The 24,836-nt window shown below is 50.0% G+C and overlaps 6 protein-coding genes across 6 annotated transcripts; 2 read left to right on the top strand and 4 right to left on the bottom strand.

Moving 5' to 3' along the window:
* Nucleotides 1-189: 189 nt before the first annotated feature.
* On the top strand, nt 190-3,851 carry VFPPC_18499 (reverse transcriptase; the record flags this gene model as incomplete). Its single annotated transcript, XM_018289879.1, has 2 exons — nt 190-203; nt 266-3,851. 2 exons carry the CDS (start codon nt 190-192, stop codon nt 3,849-3,851), a joined length of 3,600 nt encoding a protein of 1,199 aa, XP_018136172.1.
* Nucleotides 3,852-14,187: 10,336 nt separating this feature from the next.
* VFPPC_11814 (hypothetical protein) lies at nt 14,188-15,564 on the bottom strand (the record flags this gene model as incomplete). Its single annotated transcript, XM_022428785.1, has 2 exons — nt 14,188-14,894; nt 14,946-15,564. 2 exons carry the CDS (start codon nt 15,562-15,564, stop codon nt 14,188-14,190), a joined length of 1,326 nt encoding a protein of 441 aa, XP_022283918.1.
* Nucleotides 15,565-16,282: 718 nt separating this feature from the next.
* Nucleotides 16,283-17,592, bottom strand: VFPPC_11815 (aminoglycoside phosphotransferase; the record flags this gene model as incomplete). Its single annotated transcript, XM_018289883.1, has 2 exons — nt 16,283-17,377; nt 17,443-17,592. The coding sequence occupies 2 exons, from the start codon at nt 17,590-17,592 to the stop codon at nt 16,283-16,285; spliced, it is 1,245 nt and encodes a 414-aa protein (XP_018136178.1).
* Nucleotides 17,593-18,742: 1,150 nt separating this feature from the next.
* On the bottom strand, nt 18,743-19,177 carry VFPPC_17065 (hypothetical protein; the record flags this gene model as incomplete). Its single annotated transcript, XM_018294814.1, has 1 exon — nt 18,743-19,177. The coding sequence occupies one exon, from the start codon at nt 19,175-19,177 to the stop codon at nt 18,743-18,745; it is 435 nt and encodes a 144-aa protein (XP_018136179.1).
* A 188-nt stretch (nt 19,178-19,365) lies between these two features.
* Nucleotides 19,366-21,305, top strand: VFPPC_18500 (Ankyrin repeat protein; the record flags this gene model as incomplete). The annotated part of the gene is made up of 2 exons (XM_022430100.1): nt 19,366-20,660; nt 20,777-21,305. 2 exons carry the CDS (start codon nt 19,366-19,368, stop codon nt 21,303-21,305), a joined length of 1,824 nt encoding a protein of 607 aa, XP_022284892.1.
* Nucleotides 21,306-22,644: 1,339 nt separating this feature from the next.
* VFPPC_14965 (ankyrin repeats (3 copies) domain-containing protein) lies at nt 22,645-23,865 on the bottom strand (the record flags this gene model as incomplete). Its single annotated transcript, XM_018292729.1, has 1 exon — nt 22,645-23,865. One exon carries the CDS (start codon nt 23,863-23,865, stop codon nt 22,645-22,647), a length of 1,221 nt encoding a protein of 406 aa, XP_018136180.1.
* Nucleotides 23,866-24,836: the final 971 nt, after the last annotated feature.

Genomic DNA, 24,836 nt, shown 5'->3' with positions numbered 1-24,836 from the left:
CCGCTACTTATAGTTGTGATAGTTACCATTATAGGGCCTGAGGCCACCTGCTGCCTAGTAGGCAGCAGAAGCAACAGGCACCTCAGCTTAGGAGATCTGGGATTCAACTTACAGGAACCCTGGCGCAATCCATTAAAGCCACGACATACCATCCTCTTAAAGCACATTTTCATCTCGCCTACCTCGACGATGCTGCCACGAGGGTATGCTTGTACATCAACAAGCGGATCGATCCCGGTACTTGGACTGTCTCATATACCTCCAGAGACATCATTTCCCTATCAATCCGCAACCCCTGCTCTGGCCGAAGCATCAACATTTCCAACGTTTACAATGAAGTGGGAACCAACACACTCTCCACGCTGGCGGAAACCCTTGACAAAGTGGAGCCCCTGACAAACACAGTCGTACTGGGCGACTTCAACCTACATCACCCCCTCTGGTCAACAACGCACCGACGTCTTGGACAGGGGCCAAGTGCCCAGCAACTAATAACAATCATTGAGGATCTCCATCTCGAGCTACTCACTGCACCTGGGGCTCCTACCCATAGGTGGAAAGATGGAATATCGACAATAGACCTGACATTCGCCACTGAGGACCTTACACCACTCGTGACTCACTGTAAGATTGATCGAGGATTAGATTGCGACTCTGATCATCTCCCTATAGCCATAACCGTTGAATGGGAATGGAGAGCAGCAACCCCGATGAAGAGGCGTCTGTGGTCTAGAACGAATACAATGATATTACGACAAGCTGTCCAGGAGCGCCTTCCTCAGCAGTGTGTCGGGATGGAGCTTACAAGTGAGGGCGAAATCGACACACATGTATCCTCCATCGTCAGGGCTCTCAATGCAGGCATCGATTCATCAACTCCGTGGTCTAATCCATCCCCCCGATCAATTGCGGGGTTTGACCGAAAATGCAAAGATCTCTGTACAGAAGTTCAACAACTTCGTCGAAAATGGCAGCGTACAAGATCAGATGACGACTACGAAGCCTACCGTCAGGCACGCAATAAGAAGGGTCGACATATGCAGAAATTTCTTCGCAACACCCACCGCCAAAGAATAGAAGAGGCATCGTTATCGAAAAACGGACTATGGAAGTTGGTCAAGTGGGCCAAGAACAGACACGAAACACTGCCCGCGTGCACGCCAGCACTCGTCAAACCCGACGGGAAACTCGTCTATCGCCCAGAAGAGAAGGCCGAATTGTTGCGCCAGTCCTTCTTTCCCCCTCCGCGTCAGGCTAATCTCTCGGACATTAATGGATATCAGTATCCCCCGCCAATTGAATGCCCCGACGTCACGCTGTCGGAGATTGAGAAGGCGGTGCGCAGGACTGCCCCGAACAAAGCCCCCGGTACCGACGGCATCATCAACGGCGTTCTGCACCACACACTCGATGTTCTTCTCCCTAGCCTCCACAAGCTGTTCAACGCATGTCTCCAACTGGGCTACTGCCCCCAACACTTCAAGGAGGCGGTCACCGTAGTCCTCCGCAAACCGGCCAAAGACGATTATGCACAACCCAAGTCATACAGACCAATTGCTCTGCTGAATACACTGGGCAAAGTGTTGGAAGCCATCATAGCCAGCCGACTTGCCTATCTCGCTGACGTCTATCAATTACTCCCCAGGCGGCATACCGGAGGTCGAAAACTCGCATCGACGGAACACGCCATGCACGTCCTTCTCCAACGGATATACAAAGCGTGGTCTGAAGGCAAAGTGGCAACCCTGCTATTGCTCGATGTGTCTGGCGCGTATGATAACGTTTCCCGAGAGAGGTTACTGCACAATCTCCGCAAACGTCGCGTAGACAATAAGATGGTAACTTGGGTTGCCTCTTTTCTGAGCGACAGGACCACGACTCTCAAGCTACAAGAGTACACCGCAGCCTCAGTACCCATCGAAACAGGGATTCCGCAGGGATCACCTATTTCGCCCATTCTGTATCTATTCTATAACGCAGACTTGATTGAAGAGTGCAAGACACCTGAGACAGAGTCGGTTGGCTACATAGACGATGTATCCATTCTGGCAGTTGGCCCATCAGCATCACGCAACTGTAAAACCCTCAAAGCCATTCACCGCAAGGCTCAGGACTGGGCAAGGAAGCACGGCTCCCAGTTCGCACCGGCAAAGTATGAGCTCGTACACTTTACCAGAGACCCAAAAGCGAACTGCACACACGCCCTCCGCCTGCCTCATACAACCATTAAAGCCTCCCCTTTCTGCAAATACCTAGGCATCCAACTGGACACGAGACTTCGGTGGGAATATCATCGTGAAAGGATGGAGACAGGAGCAACGAAGCGACTTTCAGCATTATCAGCCCTAGCATCATCGACGTGGGGAACACGATTGGTGAACCTTCGACAGGTGTACAGAGCGATGATCATACCTCAAATGCTCTATGGATGCTCAGCATGGCACGTTCCTAGAAGAGGCCGCATACGCAGAGGTGCCGACATGATAGCAGCTATTAGGAGAATACAGCGACGAGCGGCTCAAGTGATCACTGGAGCCTTCCGCACAACCGCTGGAGCAGCGGTGGATGCAGAAGCTTACCTGCTGCCGGTGCAACAACAACTGGAGCAAACAGTATTGGAGACGATCATGCGCATTCGGACCAGTCCGCTGTACGACGACATGGCCAAGTCTCCGGGAACTATGAACTCGACACGACGGACACGCCAGGACCGCGATGAACACAGTCCCCTGGATCAACTCTCGAGTATCCTGGAACACAAGTACGGCGTGCAGCTAGATAAACTTGAGAAACGCCAACCACACGTTGTTCCGCCCTGGTGGATTCCTCCGCTCGTACATATTGACGAATCCGCCAACGAGGCAATCAAAGAACACGACGCCACAGATTCAGGGACAATATGTGTCTATACCGACGGAAGCGGCATCAACGGCCACGTTGGCGCCGCTGCGATAGCACCAGAGCTTCGGGTCCGTGGTGTCACAACCAAGCGAACGGAATACATGGGAGCATCGAGCAAGTCCACGGTATACGCAGCAGAACTCAGAGGGCTGGTACTGGCACTCCAGATGGCCCTCGACATTAACATGGTGACAAATTCACCTGGGAAGTGTGCCATATTCACCGACAATCAGGCAGCGATTCAGGCAATGCGGAATCCCCAAAATCCGTCGGGACAGTACATCCTGGTCGAAGCTGTACAAGCACTTGACAAGCTTCGAAACTTAGGATGGGAGGTGCAATTCCGATGGATACCGGCACACGTTGGAGTGCCTGGCAACGAAGCAGCCGACCAAGCGGCCAAGGAAGCAGCTGGCCACGATCCAAAGCAGCGAATCGCCAGGGAGCTTCCGCCAGAACCAGGTTGGCTTCGAACCCTCACCGCTACCACGAAATCCAACATTCGCAAAACGATGAGGGAGGAGTGGAAGCAGTCGTGGGAGACGGCCAAACACGGAAGAGACCTATTCCGACTCGGCGTGCGGCCGGGAAAGGACACCCTGACCACCCATACAGACAAACACAGAGCAATCAGCTCAGTGATCACACAGATGCGTACAGGCAAAATCGGCCTCCTGGCCTACCTCCACGGAATCAACAAAGCCGACACGGACAAATGCCCCTGCGGATACGGGACCCAAACGGTACGACACATCCTCCTTGAATGCCGCGACTGGATCGAAGAACGACACAAGATGTGGGCAGGCAAGCGACCATGCGAAGACATCAAGCGCATTCTCTGTAGCTCGTCAAAGTCTGTACAAGCAGCCAAGATGATCCTTAGGACTGGCCTTCTCGGTCAATTCCGAGCAGTACCATCCACAGAACTTCAATATACGCAATCTGCGTAACGTAGACGAGTGACTATTGTTAAACAGAAGCTGAGGAGGGCCGGGAAGGGCCTGACAAGTTCATAGATACAGAACAGCCATGACGACTATCCGTACTATAGTGATCGCGTTTGAGTGGAAGAGGAAGCAGTTCGGATCAGGAACGGCTTAATTCTTAGAAGCGAGAATCGAATGCTCTTGTATGTTTAGTTGAACGCTGCATAATCGCCCACAGGGCGATTGGGACAGTCGATGAATAAATAAATAAATAAATAAATAAATAAAATAAATCGGATTCGCGAATATGCTGCCCCATTCGCGAATGGGAATCCCAACCACGAATATCCACCTTCGTCACTGGGATGCCCCAGCCGCGAATAGTTGATCCACCGCGTGCAAGTCGGCAACAAAATAATGTACTCTTGAGTTTTCTAAGTGACCGAGTTCCCTATGGTATCAACTCTAGCCCGTTTCCTGCGCGGCCGATCCACCAAGGCAGTTTCAGTCCGTACAGCTAAGCCGGATAAACTTCCACAGTCATGATCATCTCTATGGCAGTGCACGCTGCACTTCTTGCCTTCCTTATAACACCTGCACCTCTTTGTGTTACACAATCCCTTGCATTGGCATGAAATTCCCACCCTGGCGCTTGTAGAAGCTTCCCTGGCTGCCAGTCCAAGTGAAACTTCGTTCGTGGATTCAGGAATGAAAACATCCGACCAGAGAGCTTTATCAACGGCTCCTAATCCCTTAGTAGGAACTAGGCGTTGGATTATTCCTGAAGGTGTTAGAACTTTGTACCTGTGAGGGTAGGGTTCATCCAGTATACGCCCAAATAACCGTCTATTATCTGTTGAGGTCCTATCCTCTCTGGGAACTTTTAAGGAAACTATATCCCCTACTTCAAAATGTTGAATATCTTGCCTCTTTGAGTACTTCTGCATCATTTGGGTTCTTGCTTTCTGGGTGGCTATCTGGGCCTTCGTAATTATTGGATCTCCCAATTCAACTATAGCCCCTGGCGAGCTTCTAGGTTCACTTGTAGGATGGCTCGTACGTTTGATTCCTCGATTGCGGGCATCACTGCCAAACGATTCGTCCATCGGAGAGCTTTGAGCTGGTGGAGTAATTCGTACATTAATTTCTGAACCACTAATATTAGGGTTAGAGCCCGTTGTCATGTGGGAATTGTCTGAATAAATTCCAGTGTCAACTCTTAAGCCACCGGTTTGGGCTGGTGGGCTTGCGCAGAGGGCGTATATTGGGGCTTGGGTATGGTCTTCTTGCATAACGCCAACGTTAGGATCTTTGCGTGCGTGGCTATTCAGCCAGTCGACAAATGATGAACGCTCTCGAAATAGCAATTCCGCAGGCGCACATCCAATTGTAGAGTGGACTTGAGTGTTTATGGCCAATATAACCTCGAGTATACCGTCAGCCCATTCAGTTGATCCGTTGTCCATTTTCCAAGCCCTTAGTTTCGCTTCAACCACTCCATTAGCCTGTTCAACTAAGCCCTGCGTTTGTGGAGACCTAGGGGCTCCATTTATGATCTGGATTCCATATTTTCTTAACAGAATCAGAAAGGCCCCTTTGAATTCCTTCCCGTTGTCTGCCTGCATGATCTTGGGAGGTAAGAATGCTGCAATAAATTGAGCGAACGCAGCTGCAATTGGCTCGGCGTGCTTGCTTTTCAGTGGATATAACTGGGTGTACTTTGAAAAGTGATCTTTGATGTGTAGAATCCACTTAAACTGGCCAGAGGGTTCGTGGCGCATGTCGATTAAGTCAATTTGGACTCTTTCCCATGCTCTGCCGGTGATGATTGGAACCAATGGCGCCTTTGTTCCAGCTGGCCTGTTTAGAGCACAGTTCTTGCATCGTTTAAGTATAAACCCAATATCTTCGCGCTTAATTCCGTAGTACTTTTGTTGAACTGCAGCCCATGTCTTCGTTTGGCCGGCATGAAGAAGTTGTAGATGTTCATTGGCAATAAGATCAAATGCCTCGCTCTCAGGAACAACATATCGTGGCTCTGGAAACCTGGAATTAGCTCTTCGATAAAGCTTGTAGTTAATGAGTTGGAATTCGGTATATGCACGGTGCCTGAGCCGGGATTCAGTCTGGTTCTCCGGCTTTAGATCAGGCTGGTCAAGAAAAATGTGCAATTGACGCCATTTGGAATATTCTATCCGTTCTCGATTGATATATCCAGGGCTCTGGATGTACATTTGAAATGCCATTCGTACATCATTAGGAAAAGGATTGATGGAAGCAACTACAGCACTGGTGTGAAAGGCCTCTAGCGAGTTGATTCAACTAACTAGTCCCTATGCTGTTTACTATCAAGATAGGGAAGGAAAGAGAGTCTTCCTACTCCGTAGCGTCATCGTGGTGCCTTATATCTCCCCCTCCATAGAAGGTTCTAGAATCAACCTGTCATAGGAGTTGGTGATAGGCGGCGCAGCCGCCGTCCAAGCGGCTCCAGCCCGTTACACTGGTGCTGTATGGAGTGAAATATTCAGGTGTAAAACTAACCAGTTTTCAGCGGCGACTTGAGATCCAGAGGTTATTTCATATATTGTGAAGCAACAAATCAATTTGTAACAACTAAGAGCACAATAGAGTGGAACTAAAGCAAATTGTTCTCAACATGACGTCTGAGATCTGGTAACATTGAGACATCCCAAGGCCTCCCCAACTCAGCCTCCCTTTCGATCCGAGTAGAAATATACCTGCAAGCATTCAATACATTGACCGGAATGCTTCGGAGGACTGCCGAAGAAAGTTCCTTGGGTGGAAATTCTGCCAATAAGCTCCTCTTACTATACAAATATTAGCTCAGTTCGCTGGTCGTTCAAACCAACAAATACGTACACATAGATGTGTCGGCAAAGTCCGAGTATACCGCAAGCAAGAGGCTAGACGGTTCTGCGTAAGCTCTCCAACGTCGTCCTATTGACCTTTTCCGCAATAGTTCTTGCCTAGGCGATTTTGCTCTAGGGTCTAAGCCAAGGGCATCCAGGTACATATTGTAGGCGACGGTTGTGTACGTGACCCTGCGCCCATCAAGAGCATTTGGCCATGTGTCACGCTCAGTCTTAATTCTGGACTCCAAAGCATCTAGAAAATTGGCTAGTTGGAAGTAACCAAACCTGGCTGGTAGGCTCACTCCAGTGTGACCATTGATGACACTCTCGAGTACATTCACCGCCACAATGACATGCGTACGTCGAATAGGTTTATTGTGCGGAAGAGATGTTATTCGAACAAGGGCAGACCAGGAGTCTACAACTGTTTCCCAAGTGTCTAAAAAATCTTCTATTACGTTAAATTTGATAAATCTTCCGCAAATCTTCCCATAACGTGATATTTCATCTGCCGTTCTCTCACTCCAGCTGTTGGTGAATGCGGGGCTCGACATTGAGTAGAGCTGGCTAGGTGCTACTCGAGAAAAGACATCTTCCTGTCGCCCGGGACTGACATTATGGCGGCGTGGCATGGTGGCAGCATAAATTTGGGATGACATGTTGTTTAAGGACTTTATGTTCAATTATTTTTTGTGTAACCGTAGGAGTTCCATGGTCTTTTGTATTTGGACCCTTCTCGTCATTAGCTATTTTTCATCTCGCAATTCGAAATAAGGCTGCCTTCAAAATAGAGAGATAGAGGGGAGTGGATGATTTCCTGTTCTAGACTCGCATCCAGGAAGTGAAAGGGTGCTTCTATGCCTATTTTAGTCCCACCCCGCCAGAGTGATATGGGAGCAGCGGCTACAAGTCTTCTTTGCTGAGCCGGAGCGGCGAGACGCCGATGTCCGAGTAGGAAGAAGGACCCCAGTAGGTTGGGATGAAGCGCTCCGCTCTGCACCGCTTTATTTAAGCCTCTAGGGGTGGCAGCATCAAGGATGGGAGCATCCAAGATGGTAGCCGCTGGGATGGGCTTTCTGGGATGGAACCTTCTGGAGCGGCAGTGAGTCCAAGCCATTTTCTTGTTTTAAAGCATCTAGGATGCAGCGGCTGGGATGGGCTTTCTGGGATGGGGGCTTCTGGGGCAGCGAGTCCAAGCCATTTTCACCCAATGTGGTGATAGGACGAAGCGCGCGCTGGGGAGTGGACCTTCAGGATTTGGTTGTCTGGATTGAGACTCCAGCATGGAGAGTCTTACATCGCTGTGGCTTGGATCGCTTCCAAGTGGGGCAGAAGTTGGTTGAAGGGGGGATGTGCTCGCTATTGTTCAGAATCCCCAAATTTTGCAAAGGGGAGGGTTACAGGGTAAGCTGTTCAAATCGCAACACAAGCCGCAGTGGACCTCTGAACCATCATGTTTTAATTTATTTTGACCATCTTCAGATAACGGCCATCAAGTAAATTTCAACTGGTATATTGGTAGATCAGAATAGTCTGCAATTTAGACCATACCCAAGCGTCTGTTGATCTCGTGCTCAAACCCGGACATTTGTGCCCCGTAGCTGGAATTTCCCGAGGCAATGGCTTCGTCTGCAAATTTAGACATTTCGGTACAGACATCGATCAGTGGCTTAGGGATGCCACTTAGAACTGCAGCACCAAGGCACTTAATTATTTTGTCATCGATTGCGCCCTTGTTTTTCCTGGGAGTGTTAGTGTCATTAGTCACAATTTTGAAGAAGTTTCGCACGCACACGATCGCCTCTGCTCCGTCAGAGTATATAAGTAGCAAGAAAACTGACTTTCTATTACTCCATTTCCAACGCACTCCAACTCTCTTCTGTTCTTTAAGTCGGCTTTTAATTCGGCTCGCAGGGAAGTCATCTTGCAAAGCGCCGATGCATAACCTGATCGCAACAGTAGTATTACGACGACCAGACTCTCCGACGAACCCGCCAATTGCTCTGTGCTCCCTTACTCGTTCTTCCAGACATTCAAAAAAATCCACGAGTCTCACGTAACCAAATCTGGCCGGCAAATTTGCGCCCCCCCTTATGATGGTGTTCAGAATACTGAGCACAGATTTGATCTTGATTGCTGATGGAAGCACACCTTTTTCCAAATGGGTATTTTGTAGCAGTGATATCCAACTCAGAAGTGCTGTACGACAAGTGGCAATGAAAAAGCCTGCAGCATCTGGCCTGATGAGAGTGTGAGTACGAGATAACGCGCATTCTAATGTCCACTTGATTCTTGAACGTTTCCTTTTCGCTTGCTTGTGGGGGCGACCTCTCGTGACCTTTGTGCATTCTCGAGGCTCCTCAATCAATTTCCGAGAGGTTTGCTCAGAATTGCTGTGATTCTTTTCGCCTATGTTGGTTAAGCTGTCCGGCGATGTGAAATTTATCGCCTGATGGCTGGTAGGCGGCCATGTAGTTGTGAGCTGCATTATGAATTTTGAGGAGCATGAAGCGGCAGGATTGCCTGGAGCGAGGGGCTGGATTTGAGATGGCACTAGCGACCTTATAATAGAAGATGTCTACCCAGCGCAAATACGCCACTAGATTCTATGACTTAAAATTAGCGCCTCTACACGCGCGGTCCCACTGCCTGAGGGGTGCACCTAAGTTGCTAAATTTCCATCCTACGACTTTCCGTGGCAGAATAGAATGTAGAGCTCAATGGTGGTTAGCGTGTGTGCTTGAATGAGATCCTCTGTTTGAAATTCGCTGCAGAGTTTCGTAGCTTAAGCGTAGATGACGATCTAGCTGTGCGTCCAGAGAGCCTGATTTTGCGTTGGCTTTGAGTACTGTAACTGCGGCCTAGTGAGTGTTTTGCCAGTAACTCACGTTTCACCAGTAGGTGTGGGAAAGAGTACATTACAGTGGCTGGGGGGGTTACTGGTACCCAACAGATGAGCAAGAGCAAGGTGCAGCTAGGGGCGAGTGTGGTTCCAGTAATAGTTGCCAAAATAGCTGGGGTTACTGGCGCCAACTGATCAGGCACGGCCCTGTTGTTGGTAACAAAAAGCAGCCAGCGACCTCATTGCCAGTAACATAAGCTGGGTGCCAGTAACTGTTCAGCATTTGTTACTAGCGGCCCATAGCTACCAGTAATCGCTGCACGCGCTTGTTACCAGCGGCCACTAGCTACGAGTACCCTGCCCTCCTGGGTTACCGGTACACTTGAGGCTAGGTTACTGGCACCTTCAGGCGACTAATTCAGTGGTGTTTGGGTACCAGCAGCACAGGCTCCAAGGTTACTGGCAATGTCGAGTCCGCCACATGCTGGTCAGGAGTTGGTGGTAACTCCAAGGTTTTAGTTGCTTGCTGCGCTGTCGGCGGCGCTAGGTACTGGTAACCCGACCACTGTGCAATTTTCATCAACTGGACGCTTGGTACCTTCCATCGTCGTAAGCCAAGGAACACCAGCACCTCCGACAGAGGAGGTGTTTTTTTTTTTTTTTGTTTTTCCCGCTCCGGCATCATCACTATTCACTCATGCAACAGCAGCTCAAGAAACCTCAACTTTGTGTTGATACTCATCCCCCTAGAACTAATATACTTAAAGGGAGGTCTACTGCTGCGACAAATCCTCTTTAGTCGGGCGACCATGCCAATGTATAAGGCGTTGGCGCTTTCCAGCTCTAAATCGGCTTCCCAAAACATCTACACCAAAACCTTGCCAGCTTGCCTCAAATTCATTGAGCATTCTCTTTATATACCCGTTTGAACTCAGCATGGCATCCCTCGTGTATGACCAAAGCCTCGTCATGCTTCCCAGCCGCCGCCCATATCGCCATGCAGCCCAGGGGATCAGTTTATGGCAAGCCCTCAAAGCATGATCGTTGTACCGCCGACTGTTAACAAACCGCCGACTATATTGCCTCATTACGACGGAAATTCCTCATCCATCTACATATATAAATTGGTAGACAAGCACTTATAGGAAAAATTACAGTGTTTCTTACACGCAAACGAACTCTGACATCAACTTAGAACAACTCAACAACCTCAATACCAAATCACGCAAAAATTTGATGTTCAAGGGACGCTACAAGAAGAATGATGTCATTCTAATTCACGATTCTGAAGCCTTTATGGTTGCTTGCAATTCGCTGTAGCCACCCGGGGCTCCAAGATGCGATGATCCATCGATCACTTTTGACAGCCAGTTAAGTTCATATCGGAAGGAAGGTGTGTATAGGAGACCAGTACCCTATGGGATCAAAGAACGGATCTGGTGAAGCTTATATGTGTGTATGTATTTTCTGTTCTGCGACTTCGGTTGCTCAGGTCCCCTAAGAAGCTACTTAACAACACGTGCAAAAGGCCGCGAGCTAGTTGGGGTGTTGGAGCACCAGAAATATATTCACGGACTCTGCTATGAGTGCAGTTGGGGGATTGTGTGGAAGCTTAATCTACAAAGTGCAATGTTTCACCCAGTGCTACATCAGTGGCTGCTATGAGACGCATTGGAAATCGTTGAATTAAATGAAAGGATGCTCCAGAAGTCTCCAGGCGTTGGCCAACCAGTATCATTTTCGCTGAGCATATAAGTTCGTCCTGACCAAAGGAGTGACACTTCCTCCAAATCATCAACTGTCCATACCTACATTAGTGCAAAATTGCAGTCCCAGCGCGCCAAACACAACAACTTCTTATTTGAAGTGAATAATTGGTTGTTATGGTATTTGGCCTGTTGGCAAGCCTAGTGACAAGTTTGCAAGGTTGGTGTATTTTGCCAGGAATATTGGCCACTAGAGGATTGTGAGTAGATATGGGGAGTTATTGACGTGTTAACTTCATTCGGATGCCGAACCGAAGAAGGTACGAGTGCAACCTCCAGCCCGCTTTGATCCGAGGCCGGTCTCTGGCTTAGATATGAGTCGAGCGACATTGTATAGTGTTGCCCGCAGGTTTGATTCGAGACACGACTTTCTTCAACCTGTCCTCCTTTTCGCTTAGTTCCGTTTCAATCCACGTCTCAGCTTTTTCCACCGCAGATGAGGGCGACCGTCTGTACTGCAAGAGATATCGCATTATCTCTGCGGGGCTGAACGTTCGCTCTGGCAACTTATTGGCAAATTCCGTGGCCAGCCGGCCTGCTTCCCAATCTGCCTGGGTCTCGGGTCTTTCTTGACTACCAACACCGGACTTGAAAATGAATTCGAAAAGCCGGACCGTCATCCTTGTGTCAGCAAGCTGGAATTCGGCCTTCTCGTCAACGCGACCTGGTCTAATAAGGGCCGGATCCAGCTTCTCTTCATGATTCGTCGTCATGATGAGAATTCGACCCTCCTGAGATGCCACCCCGTCAAGGGTGTTCAAAAGCCCAGACAGCGTTACAGGCTTTTTGGATCTCGAAGCTTCGTCGTCGATCTCTTCGGTTTCCTGTGACCGGCTCGTACCAATGGCGTCTATATCCTCCAGTAAGACTAAACATTTTGGTGGAAGTTTGGCAAACAGATCTTGCAATATCTTGTCATTCACGCCTGGGATGCTGATCGTGTATATGTCGACATCGAGTTCGCCGGCCACGGAGACGCAAAAACTTGACTTTCCTGTGCCAGGGGGACCATACAGTAGATAGCCTTTGCGATAAGGAATCTTTCGTTCAGCGTACCATAAGCGAGTGTCCGGGTTGAGGAATTGCTTCACATCGCTAATCAAGTGCTGTTTCTGATCCTCGTCGATAATAACTGTCGACAGAGGTCTAACGTCTTTTGTTACCACCTTCTCCCAGTATGATCCGCGATTCTCGAATATAGTAGTTTTGTTCTCAGTTTGTTTCAAGTACTGCTCTCGACATTCCATAACAAGATCTTTGAGCACCCTACCGGATCTGCCCAAGCAGGTAATGGATATCATCTCCTCCTTATGAAGACCGACATCGATCAACTCGGTCCGATAAGAGAGCCAGTGGTTCTTGAACCGAAAAACAAACCTTCCATTCCATGGAAGCAAACAAACGGGTTTTTTTACGTTATCGAAGAGAGTGTCTTGGTGCATCCACTTTCTTCCTACTCGGGCTATGGTTGATCGCGCAGCGTTGTCGAGTCCTTGAGATGAAACCCAAGTCAGCAGCATGTCATACGACTCGTCAGGATATTTAAAATGGATTGTCGAAGCTATTTAAAGTTAGACAGGGTGCAAGGCGTGTGAAGAGGAACTTTCTAACTGTAGTGTTCTTCAAACCATGACCGGAGCCGGCTTGCGTAGGTTCGTACGAATGTAAGAAGCCCAAAGATGCACATAAGGGAGGCATAACTGTTGAGACTCGAAGCAATCAGCTGTGGAAGCCCGACTGGGCCGAAGGCATCCATCATTGCTGTTGGGCTGGACTGTGTTTTCAGGTTCCATGGCCAAGGCATGCTGATATTCGCATGTGCTGCCATCGTAGTCACGGCTTCTGGGGTTAAAAACGGCTTTCAATCGGTACAAAATCAAGTGGAGAAATTCATGCCATCTTGAAGGAACAACTGGACAGCCCGTGAAGGGGAGCCAGAATTTATAGATTTCTCACTTGGAATAGAGTACGCGACGTTTGACATTGCAAACACCATCAAGCATTAACTGAGCGCGCTGGTAGAGAAACCCGGCCATGATCTGGCGGAGATGCATCGGCCCGGGCCGACTTTCCACACACGTGGACTTCTGCATTCAGCAATGAGCTGATTCGGAAATGAGGGGGCGGGGGCAAGTTGGAAAGGCAACTTGAGAATATTGGTCCTGGTAAGTGGCATTGGGTAATTTGGCAAGTTGGTGACGCCAAGGCAAGTCGGCAAAGGCAAGTCGGCAAAGGCGGCCAGAGAGCTCAGTCGGGCAGTCTCCAGAAGCGTGCCCCACATCATATTGGTTGGCGGGCGAGGCTGTGCGGGTTGGGTCGGCGTTGGGAAGCTATGAGGCAGTTAAGTCGGATGACCCATGTGACCATCAAATTGGGCATCCAAGACTGAAACATTTTTCGCATCCACTCTGCGGAAACACGTTCATCTTGAAGACAGAGCTGATAGAACCAAATTCTAAAGAACGTCAAAGTTCACTTTTCGATCTTGCAGCGCAACTGTTAACGCAAATCTCACCCCAATATCAGCTACCTCATTACCCAACCCAGATGGTAAGTGCCTCTAAAAAGATGCGTTGCCAGTCTAACATATTCCAGAGCTTTACACGAGAAGCGCTCACCGATGCGGATTTCACAGGTGCCAAAACGACGCCGAATATTATCGAGGGCAAGGGCAAAATGGTGTCTTGGACAGGTTGCAATTCTGCTGTGATCGCTCGACGGAACAAGAATGGGTTAGAAACAGTGCAAGAGCTTCCTTCCGAAGGACAGGGGTTGTTACAGTCAGGTCTGGTTCTCTACTGCACTGGCGACAATGGGAAGTTGAAAGAAGCTGCATGATTCAACAAGAGCTAGGACTATGGTGGATATTGTGTAGGATTCTATGCGTACAATATTTGTCTCATTTCAAGCCCTTTCTCAAGCCATAACCACAAGCCCAGACACGCCGGCACGCTGGACTTCGTGCTCACATCCATCGACACACATCTCGTTTTGCGAATTGCGCTTCCAATTTCCAGGGTACGTTTCCAGCTGTTCTGGATCGCCGTGCTGATCAATGGACCAAACGTAGAAGCCAAGGAACTCTCTTCCGCACCCTCGAGGGACATCTCGTTGGACGGTACAACCCGAGCGCCGTTTTCCATGACAATGTACCTCTGTTCTCCCTCTGATTCCAGATGAATTCCAAACAATGCCATTGCCAGATATTCAACCTTGTTCGGCTGAATAGTCAAGGTCATGAGACAGTCGTCAGACGGAAAGCGCGGGAATGACATTTGCACCATTGCGACGTTCAAAACGCGGTCTTTGAGGATTGCGCCGCAGATATAAGGAGGAAAGAGTTCCATGACGCCGGCAATAGTAGCACTGGGCATTTGTTGGACCAGCGTAGCTTCGGGAAACAACGTAGAATCATGTGGCACTATGGTTGCTTGCAAAATACGGCTCTGATTCTCCTGGCTTACGCCATGTTGAGAGTCTATCGAAACTTGAGCATCTTGCGACGGCGAGTTGTTTTGACTTGAGTTTCCGACTTCTCTGCTGCCCTCACTATCAACATTTGCCATGGCCTGTTGCCTTTGCAGCCCTAGGATGCCAGTCAGACACTGCGTACAACTCGATGACGTGAGGGGCATACAATCACGATACCCACAATGGTTCTCCCAAGCTTTAACCCGCTCGTCGATGGCGCTGTAAAGCTCCTCCGTGCATACGCCTACCGCGAGATGTCGCTTATCTTCGCTCGATTTCTTCTGAAAATTCGATATTACAGTCACGTCGTTTGCTTTGCCTTGGTAATGGCCCTTGCCGCCGATGGCATTAGTCGCGAGGAAGTATGCCAACCAGGCTCGAAATCCCACTTCCAAGAAAATTCGGCTTGTGTCCTCGCGTTCATACGTTCTTTGTTCAGAGGTTGCCTTGAAAGCTTGTCTCAATCGCTTTGGCGGTCTGGTGAATTGTTGCGCGGTTTTCAAATGGCGCATTAACACAGCATGTTGTTCGTCGGCCATCTCATCAATGGAAGGACGGAAAGGCAAGTTGGGACAAGGAAGGCAACTTGAGAAAAAGCTACGGGAAGTTGGGGAGGGGAACGTCGACAATCCCGGTTTCCCCGCACCGTATTGTATTACCCTACTGTTGCCTGAGGCTACAGCTCCAAGATCAACTCGTGTCCCAGCTGGCTGACTGCTAATGCAACAAGGCTCACTCACTCTTCGCACATCATGCATTAACGAGATGCAAGCATGACGTGACATTGTATCTCGGGGCTGGAGCACTTTTCCAACCGTCTCCTCACTGCCGTTGCTTATAGAAGGACGTCGAAACCTCTTCGTGAGGGGCTACAGGACTTGGTACAGAGCCATGTTCGCGCCTCCGGTCGCTTTTGTATAACCCTCCCCTTCCCAACCACGACACCCAAGTCATATTTCTACTAGTCTACATCACAGCCACCTGACGGCGTATCCTACTTCCAAATGGCGGATAGTTGTGGCAGCCAAACGCATTCCAGCGGGTCCGGCGGCAAAGCTTCAGAGGGAGCCGACATCACTGTCCACGATGCACAATTTGGAATGTCAGGCAAGGCAAGCGATATAAGCATAGTGATCTCCTCTGGAGAGGCTGCTCGAAGGGTTCGAGGCAAAGGAAACAACGACAAAGACAGGGAGGAAAAGAAATGACATCGTAGGTGTTCAGGGTTCCCAGCCCACTAGAGGCATTCATTAATTTACCAGTCTAGAACACAAGGCGGGGAAGGTATATTTACTTGGAAGGCAACAGCATCTAGTACATTGCTACCTGCAAGAAAGCAGTAATTCGAAGTATTTTGGTAAAATTATGTTCCTTTAGTTGGAAAATCAAGAGGCCCCTGTTGCGATTCAGATATGGGCATCTTCTGTCTGCAAGTTGGGCCACTTGTCCAGTTATCGTCTTATGTGACTGTCAATTACGAGGAAACTGCATACTCTGAGTCCTTCAGAGCTCTGTACCAAAGAGAGACCGGAGCTCTGCCTGGTACCTTTCTTCGTCATCAACTTTGGCTTTCACAACTTGCCCAACGTCCTCTCGCCAAAACGTCGAGACCTGCTTCAGGTCAACAACCAATGCTCGGTCAGCGGAGAATTTTGGAAGAATGTGATCCTCAAACACGAAAAGCCAAGCATTTATGGACCTCATGCAGGCCCAGAACCACACTCCTTTGGACTCCCAAAAATCTCTCATCATGCTTGTGATATGAACGTCATGTTCCATCTGTATGCTTCTATTTTCCTCATCCATGATTGCTAGAAAGGCCTGCCGTGCTTCGTCGAAAGCGTCATACTCCTCGTCAATGATACCATCGATGCTGCAGTTTGTAAGCCAGTATGGTACTGACAACATTTCCACCGGAAGCGCGCAGATCCATTCAAGATCGATCAAACAAGTGATGTTCCAATCATCGTCCACAAAAATGTTGCTTTGATGAAAGTCGGTCAATTGTAGGAGGTAAGGACCGTTCCTTCGATCTGACAAGATGAAGCAGTGCATTATCGTTCGCAGCAATGTCCTAATCGTCATTCGTTCTCGGGCATCGTCCGCATGTCGCACGGCGTGAGGGTCGTGAAGGAGGTGGTTATCATGCAGCGTAAGCAAATCGGAGGCAAAACTGTCTGTACTCCGATACAGTTGGCAAGGCTGGATTGTTCGTGGCGTTCCGCTATTCTCGAAAATCATCATGGTGCATGTCAGGGGCCGGTTAGAAAGCTGAATTGTGCCGTCGCTGGCATTGAATTTGAAGGAACCAATATGTGGTTGTGGGAGCCGAGCGAGTGAGAGCATAATACGCGACATGCCCCTAAATAGGCGAGCTCGTCGATTTACATCATGCATATGTTGAGTCCAAGTAAGTGATAGCATCTCCCCAGTCTCGGGGCCAATATATTCCAAAAGCATGTATGCGGCGCCAACGGCTGGTGCAGATGCGTTGCGAGCGTAGTTCGAGAGCAAGGGGTAGTGAAAGAGACGATGGATCCATCGCCAGAATGCGTGGTAGATGCCGACGTAGAGCGGTCGCTGCCTGATGTGGGTGAACTAGGTCGAAGCAAAATTGTAAGGATCAGCATCATTCGGGTGACACAAGAATTAGGGGAACGAACTTGACTACCGTTAATGAAGCCGAAAGCGTAAAGTGTTGGGATCCGAATATCGGCGCAGTGCTCTTGCATCCACACATATGTGGCCACTTCGCAACTAACTTTTTCATCAATCGTGCCGGGATATCGTTGCTCAGCAAGCTTGTGAGGCATAGGACACCGGAAAACAAACCTTTTGGTGAAACCGTCGGATTCAACCTCAACCAGAATGCAAAGATTGAAGCCGCCTTGCACCCACGATTTCGGTGGTAGAACAGTGCAGATGTCATCTCCGTGTAGGCGAAGATGGTGCCTAACGACAGCTTCGATCAACTCCCTCTGATCCCACAATCGACGCCTCCAGTGCTCAGCAGCACATTGGTGTTGGACAGAAAGAAGAAAATTATTTTCTTCTTCAGCAGCTGATTCGAATGAGCGAGGTTTGTTGTGTAATAAAATGTTCCGAGACATGGCAAATGCTGGTTGGTACCAGCTGGGGAGGCAGAAAATGCGTTTGGTTCCAAGCTCGATCTAGCTCCAGAAAAGGGGAAAAGTTCAGGTCACGTGGCAAGTTCAGGTCAGAAGTCATTACTCAGGCACTCAGTCCCACTGGGCGCGCTTACGACGCGACGCCTTCCTTAAAGGGGTAATGGCCTCCAGAGGGTTAGGGTTACATGGAACCACGTGCTCTTGCGCTTGCGTCTATTCGGCTAGTGTGGGTCTGAGTGCCTGAGGTAAAGAAGTCAGATGGAGTAGGAAGGAAGAAGGGAGGGTCCGTAATGGCCCATCAGCCTGCCACAGAGTTGCCAGTAACACGGGCTGCTGCTGCCGCAGCGGCCGCTGCCTCGAACATGCCCATAGGCCCTCGCCACAATATGAACGGCAGAGTTCTTTTCCACGAATCCGAGGATATGCAGCGGTTGAATAAGATCTGGGCTCGACAGGAAGCTCCTCGAATGGTTGTCAATCACTTTCGACTTTGTCCAAGAAAGTCTCTTCCTCCCGTTAGCAGCCTTGTAGTCGAGCCGCGGGGTTAGTGAAGGTGGCGTGTCGCAATTTTCAGCGACTCCAAGCGCAGCTCGCCCTGCTAGAAAAATCACGGATCAGGTTGGGACACTTCTGAGTTGTCATCCAGACACGAGACATGCCCACCGACTCCGCGACGAATGTCTCTCAGCCAAGTTAGTGCAGATGGCGCAGTAGGTGTGGCGGCATGGATCCGGCCTCACATGAAGGAGCCGGCTGTTGGCGCTGATGATGTTTTCAGAGGACCATCTCCCCTTTGACGCCGGCGGTGACATGAGGTGCCGCGGAGGTCAAGTACCTAGATTCTTTGCGGTACAATGCGACTCGGTGCGACGGGAGTCGGTCGTGATCGTGTCGTGGACGCGTTGCGGACTTGCTCGTGCTCTGGCTCAAGGAGCCAGCAGTGAGTGGAGGAGTCCATCGTCAGAAACGTCATCTTGAAGGGGGTCTTCAAGGTGAGAGTGGCAGCTGAAGCACCCATGTCTGTGCAGTTCCTCGTCAGGCATTCCAGTTGTCGATGGGCAAGGGTTGGGCCTGTGACGGTGGCATTCAAAGGCGCCATAAGGCTCGGGCCACCCGCCGCAGCCGGCAATGCTGGCAGCGTAAGGATGGGAGGTGAACTTATTCCTTTGTTACACGAAGTTGCATGGTCGAATGATCGGATCAGAGCTTTGATGATCCCGAAGCGCCATGGCTCCACACTCCGCCGCGCCATTGGATGACGGGGAAACATGAGCGTGAGTTATGTCAGAGTCAGCAGGGGGCAGGAGGTTGGGCGAAAAGTAGAACAAGCCAGGCCCGATTGTTGGTCCGATAGGGCTTTGGTCAGATGGCGAAGGGTGAGGGTGTGACGGCTGAGACATCGTCACAACTCGCAAAGGACAGACGGCAAGTCGCCTGTTAAGTGGATGGCCATGCAGAATGTCCAGCATCGGCTGGCGAATACGGATGCAATTAGAACAAAATGGCCCACCACCCATATGCACAACTACCCGTGTCGCGGCCTACTTTATTGGCACTCGCAGGAAACTGACAAGGCTGCGCTCTTCGACTGACGGTGATAAACAATATGCCGTCGTCACGTCTCCTCCCTCTCCTTCTCCCTGGGTGACTCAACCTCAGCTTCCTCGTCGATGTAGAGGAACCGCACAACCTATCATTCCACCCGCCAGTCTGACGGCCATGTGCGCCTCCCTCCGCACCATGGCATCCGACAACGCTCTGGACAACCCCGACTCCTACACAGTCGCCTGGATCGCAGCTCTTCCCATCGAGCGAGCCGCTGCGGAAGCCATGCTCGATGAGGAACATGCAGCTCCAACTGGTTTTACTAGACACCAGACTGACACGAACGTTTATACTTGGGGTCGCGTGGGTCAGCACAACATCGTCATTGCCTCTCTTGCCGCTGGAGACTATGGAACCACTTCGGCTGCGACCACGGCCTCGAGCCTGCTTGCCTCTCTGCCATCCATCCGTGTTGGCCTTTTTGTCGGCATAGGCGGCGGCATCGCTCGACCGGACGAGGACCGCGATATCCGGCTTGGCGACATCATCGTGAGCCTGCCCGATGGGAGCACAGGCGGCGTCTGCCAGTACGACTTGGTCAAAGCAAAGTCGGGTGACAAGCGTGAGCGCAAAGGATTCCTCGGGCGGCCTCCGACGGTCCTCCTCAATGCTCTTGCCAAAATCCAGGCCGTTCATCGGCGGAAAGACTTCAAGGTTCCCAGCTTCATCCAAGAGATGCTGGAGAAGAACCCAAAGATGGGCAAGAGAACCAAACACAATTCTGGCTATGCTCACCAGGGTCTTGACAACGACCGCCTCTTCAAAAGTTCATACGATCACATCCCCGGGCCGGACTGTAGGGGCTGTGACTCGACTAACGAGGTTCAACGCGATCCTCGAGACACTACTGGCCCCGAAATCCACTACGGGACCATCGCTTCCGGCAACACGCTTGTCAAAGATGCCGCTGCGCGCGACCGTATTGTTGCTGACGTCGGCGAGGATTGTATCTGCTTTGAGATGGAAGCGGCTGGCCTGATGAATCACTTTCCCTGTCTTGTGATCCGAGGAATCTGCGATTATGCCGATTCGCACAAGAACGATCGATGGCAACGCTACGCTTCGGCCACCGCCGCTGCGTATGCCAAGGAGCTCCTGGCGTACGTGCCGGCCGCAGAAGTCCAGGAGACCAAGAGGGCACTAGAAGTGCTCCAGTCGGGTTAGTTCTTGTTCGTCCACTAAGACTAGAATAGCCAATACATAATGACATTTCAAGTTGGAAATATGTCCTAACTTACGAGTGCTTTAACAAGATGTTAAAAAGCGTGCAGCAGACAACTGATTCTATCAGGTCTGACCTTCGTACCGATAAAATCAAGCGTTGGCTTTGTCCCCCAGATCCGTCTACAAACGCTAACCACGCGAGGAAGCTCCGCCATGAGGGAACAGGCGCGTGGCTCCTTGGAAACCCGGCCTTCCAGGAGTGGTGCTCGGGTTCGCGTCGACATTTATGGCTGAATGGGCTCGCGGGATGCGGAAAGACAGTTCTCAGCGCGACTGTGCTGGATCATCTCACAAAGGGAAACGACCGTCTTATCCTCAGCTTCTTCTTTGACTTTAGCGACACGACCAAGCAGACCTTGGATGGCATGCTGCGGTCGCTGGCTTTCCAACTTTACCAAGGCGGGGCTCGTTCTGCAGGTCTTCTTGACGCCTCATTCCAAGCACATCAGGATGGCCGCGAACAACCTGCTACAAAGACGCTCGAGGACGTTGTGTGCCAGATGCTTGCAGTCCAGAAAGAAAGGCTCTATTGTTCTGGATGCATTGGACGAGTCGACAACAAGGGGTGAGCTTCTCCTATGGATGAAGGACGTAATGTCCAGGCCAGAGTTGGGCGATGTCCAGCTGATTTGTACCGGTCGGCCTGAACCCGAGTTCCTGCGCGACGTCCCCTCATTGATAAGCCAGGAAAACTGCTTAGCACTTGAGAAGGAGTCCATCAATGTCGATATCCGATCGTACGTCGCAGCACAGCTTTCATAACGACCTGATTTTCGGGACAAGCCCTTGTCCCGGGAGCTTCTCGAGGAGATCCGAAGGAAGGTTGGCGAGGGAGCCGACGGGATGTGAGATACTACTGCTTCAATCGATATGCTGATGGTTTGCTGACGCTCTGCTTAGGTTCAGGTGGGCGTTCTGTCAATTGGACAGCTTGGCTCGATGTCCTCGCGAGGCGGCTATTGAGAAAGCTCTCGCATCTTTGCCACAGAACCTGGAAGAGACATACCGACGCATGATTCAACGCATACCGACGGATCGCAAAAACGATGCGGTGCGGCTCCTGCAGTTTCTAGTGCACTTGAAGCGACCTCTTAAGCTGGCCGAGGCTAAAGAAGTAATAGCAACACAGATCGAACATGAGCCACGAGCGTGGGGTTGGCGCGTTGTTGGGTGGGTTAACTTAGAAAACGATTGCCCCTTTTCAACCAAGAGGGAAGTTCAGAGAAGCCCATTGAGAAAAAGCAAAAAGAGATGTTCTAACCGTATTAGTCCAAAAATCAGCCACCAGAATCGCTAGCGCAGTCTATTTTTGGCAGTTAATGGTCTACTGGTCGGACCGGTCGGACCATGGTCTCAAAAAATCCTCAGACCAGACCAAGACCAAGACAGACCAGACCATTCCGATCACTGGCGGATAGGCACCGACCGATGGGGAATAAGATACAAGGCAAAGGCAAATCAGCATGTCTATTAGGCCAAGCGATGGACCTATTGCACACCCCGACGGATGAGAGCAAACAATGTAATTGCGACAGAGCGTCGGGGTCATTACATCACAGACTGAGATAGGAAATCCGAGCTGAGTATGAGGAGTTGGCAATAAAATGCTTCGAACGTCAATTATATTTGCGAAGGCAAGGGTCTTAACCAGCTGAATAGCCAGCCCGAAGGGTAATACCGTATACCTGCAATTCAACTTCCTAGGGTCCCTACAATGCCTACATTGCAAGATATTTAAGAGGAAGAATTGTTGACCAAGATGTAGCATTCAGAACCAGCTCTGACAAAGTATATATGATGGTGTTTGAGTGCATGACACCTTCTCGTTGGAGTCAAATAAAAATTTACACTTTCGCTCGTCTAACCTGCTGCCCATTTCGTAGCCAAACTGTAATCCCGCCAAGAATCTCACCTCAGTCTCGACTTCTGTTGCTCTTGAACACGCAAGATAGGGAATATCTCCCTCAACCATATATCCTTGATTTTTACTGGCAGTTTGACGCCTTCTAATTGGCAATGCTCGGCAAAGTCATCCACATCCCGGTGTTCCGGACCCGGAATGTTACGCATTTTTGGCAAGTCTGGCTCTGATTCGCCATCCTCCCTTTCAAACACATCCTGAGCAGTCCATTCGAGATAGTATTGGAGAGCAAGAGTAAGAGGCGATGCGCCGTGATGTCCTCGGATGAGCACGTCCGCGCCATGGTCTACCAACATGCGCAACAATACAGGAAGCGCTTGGTAACATTCGGGGCTGAGCTCACAATTCCCAACTGCAGAGTTAAGATACTCGCCGAACCATCCTATGTGGCATAAGAGCGCAGTCTGGCCGAAAATGTCGACTGCATTGACATCTGCGCCATGCTGGAGAAGGACGTAGGCAAGATCTGGTCTCTGGCCCCAGACTGCCCTGTGAAGCGGCGTCTGTCCATGGCGATTTCTGGCATCCACATTCGCACCAAAACGTACGAGCTCGTCGATTCTGCCTTTGATAGCCCAATCATCGTCGGCAGCTAAATGCAGGCATGTATCTCCGTCGAAGTTGGCGTGACGGGCAATAAAGTCATGGTCGTCATAACTTCTAAGAAAGAGATTGAGTAACTCGAGATTTGGTGAGGTCCTTGATGCCTGGTGAAGAGGGCTTTGCCCTTTTTCATCAAGAACATGTTTATCCGCGCCACCGTCCAGAAGTATTTGAGTCAACTTGCCATTTGTATCATAGATCGCAGCAATATGGAGAGGTGTCATTCCACGTAGATCTTGAGCATCTATTTCGGAACCATGTGCAATAAGCCACTGGACCCCATGATGGTCATTCTGTCTTACAGCGCGGTGCAGCGGGGTTGCGCCAGTAGCATCTCGCTCGTCGAAATCGAATTTGCCGTCAAAGTTGCTCACTGTAAGTTTCCCGCTGTCAAAAATATGATGAGGCATAAGATGCGACCGGTCCTCCAATCCCTTTTGCGATGAGCCATGGTTTGTGCGTGACTCGCTGGGTTCATCGAAATACCTCCTTACGACGACATCGGACTGCCCGGGCAGCTTGTAGCTTACAACAACGTCGTACTTGTTTGCCCTGAATTTTTGGCAACCGGAAAGGCCGGCTGGCATAGGCTGCAATGGCTTCATCGCGGTAAATCACAGGCCGCTGAATGGCAGGCTAGTCGTATTCCCCGAGCCCTTTGGATATGACTCTGCTTCAATGTAAATAGCGAGTTGATTGGTTTTTTTTTTTTTTTTTTTTTTTTTTTTTTTTTTATCCGAGGCTAATGTTGTGGTTAACTTTCAGTGACGACGGGATATATATTTTGCCTAGGTGAGTTACGAAGCTGACAACCAGGCACCGGATTCGAGGGAATCATATGGACATGACTGTACCAAATTGCAAAATTTGAGCTAATGAGGAGATTGGGCATCGCCTTCTCGACATTGGAAGATATAGAAGCAGAGATATCTTGACTCAACTAGCGTAGGGGTTTGGAGCTCAAACTCTTTATGAATGTTGAACTGAGCTCCAAGGGACCGAACGCCGCAAATTTAGCACGATGAGACCAGTTAAACAGGTCTCGCAGCAACTATGGTCACTTTCTGTGCTGAACTGGTAGTCCCTACTCGTGATATTACGTGTTAGCTAGCTCTCCGTGGCGAGGTGAGGATGCCAGGAGGGTGCCGCAGTCAACTAGGACTCCTTCGCGCATCTGACTTGCCTAGGCTTCGGATCCTTGCATCAGACAGAGCATGCATCACCTATGGGGCTCTAGTGGCTAAGACGTGGTATGAAACCGACGGCACGCAGGAATTATCTATTCCTAACGAGTGAGCAGGGCTATGCAGCCAACTGGACTCACAGAGATGCATGTCATGATACGAGTCGTTTCTCGTAACAGTGATTACAGAATGACTCGCAATTTGGCTGGGTTCCATTGATCGACGTCGGGGGCTGTGCGGTCTCAACAATCTATCTCTATGACCCCTACAGAAATGCCAGGATTGTAAATACACACATAGCCTTGCGGAGATACCGACCTCTACGTTATCTTCAGAAATACGACATTACTTATTGTCCGTTGTGAACTATTAGGCCCCTTCGGATTGATAAT

Source organism: Pochonia chlamydosporia, assembly GCF_001653235.2.
Source record: "Pochonia chlamydosporia 170 chromosome Unknown PCv3seq00021, whole genome shotgun sequence".
NCBI classification, from domain to species: domain Eukaryota; kingdom Fungi; phylum Ascomycota; class Sordariomycetes; order Hypocreales; family Clavicipitaceae; genus Pochonia; species Pochonia chlamydosporia.
This window is presented reverse-complemented; position numbering and strand designations above follow the sequence as displayed.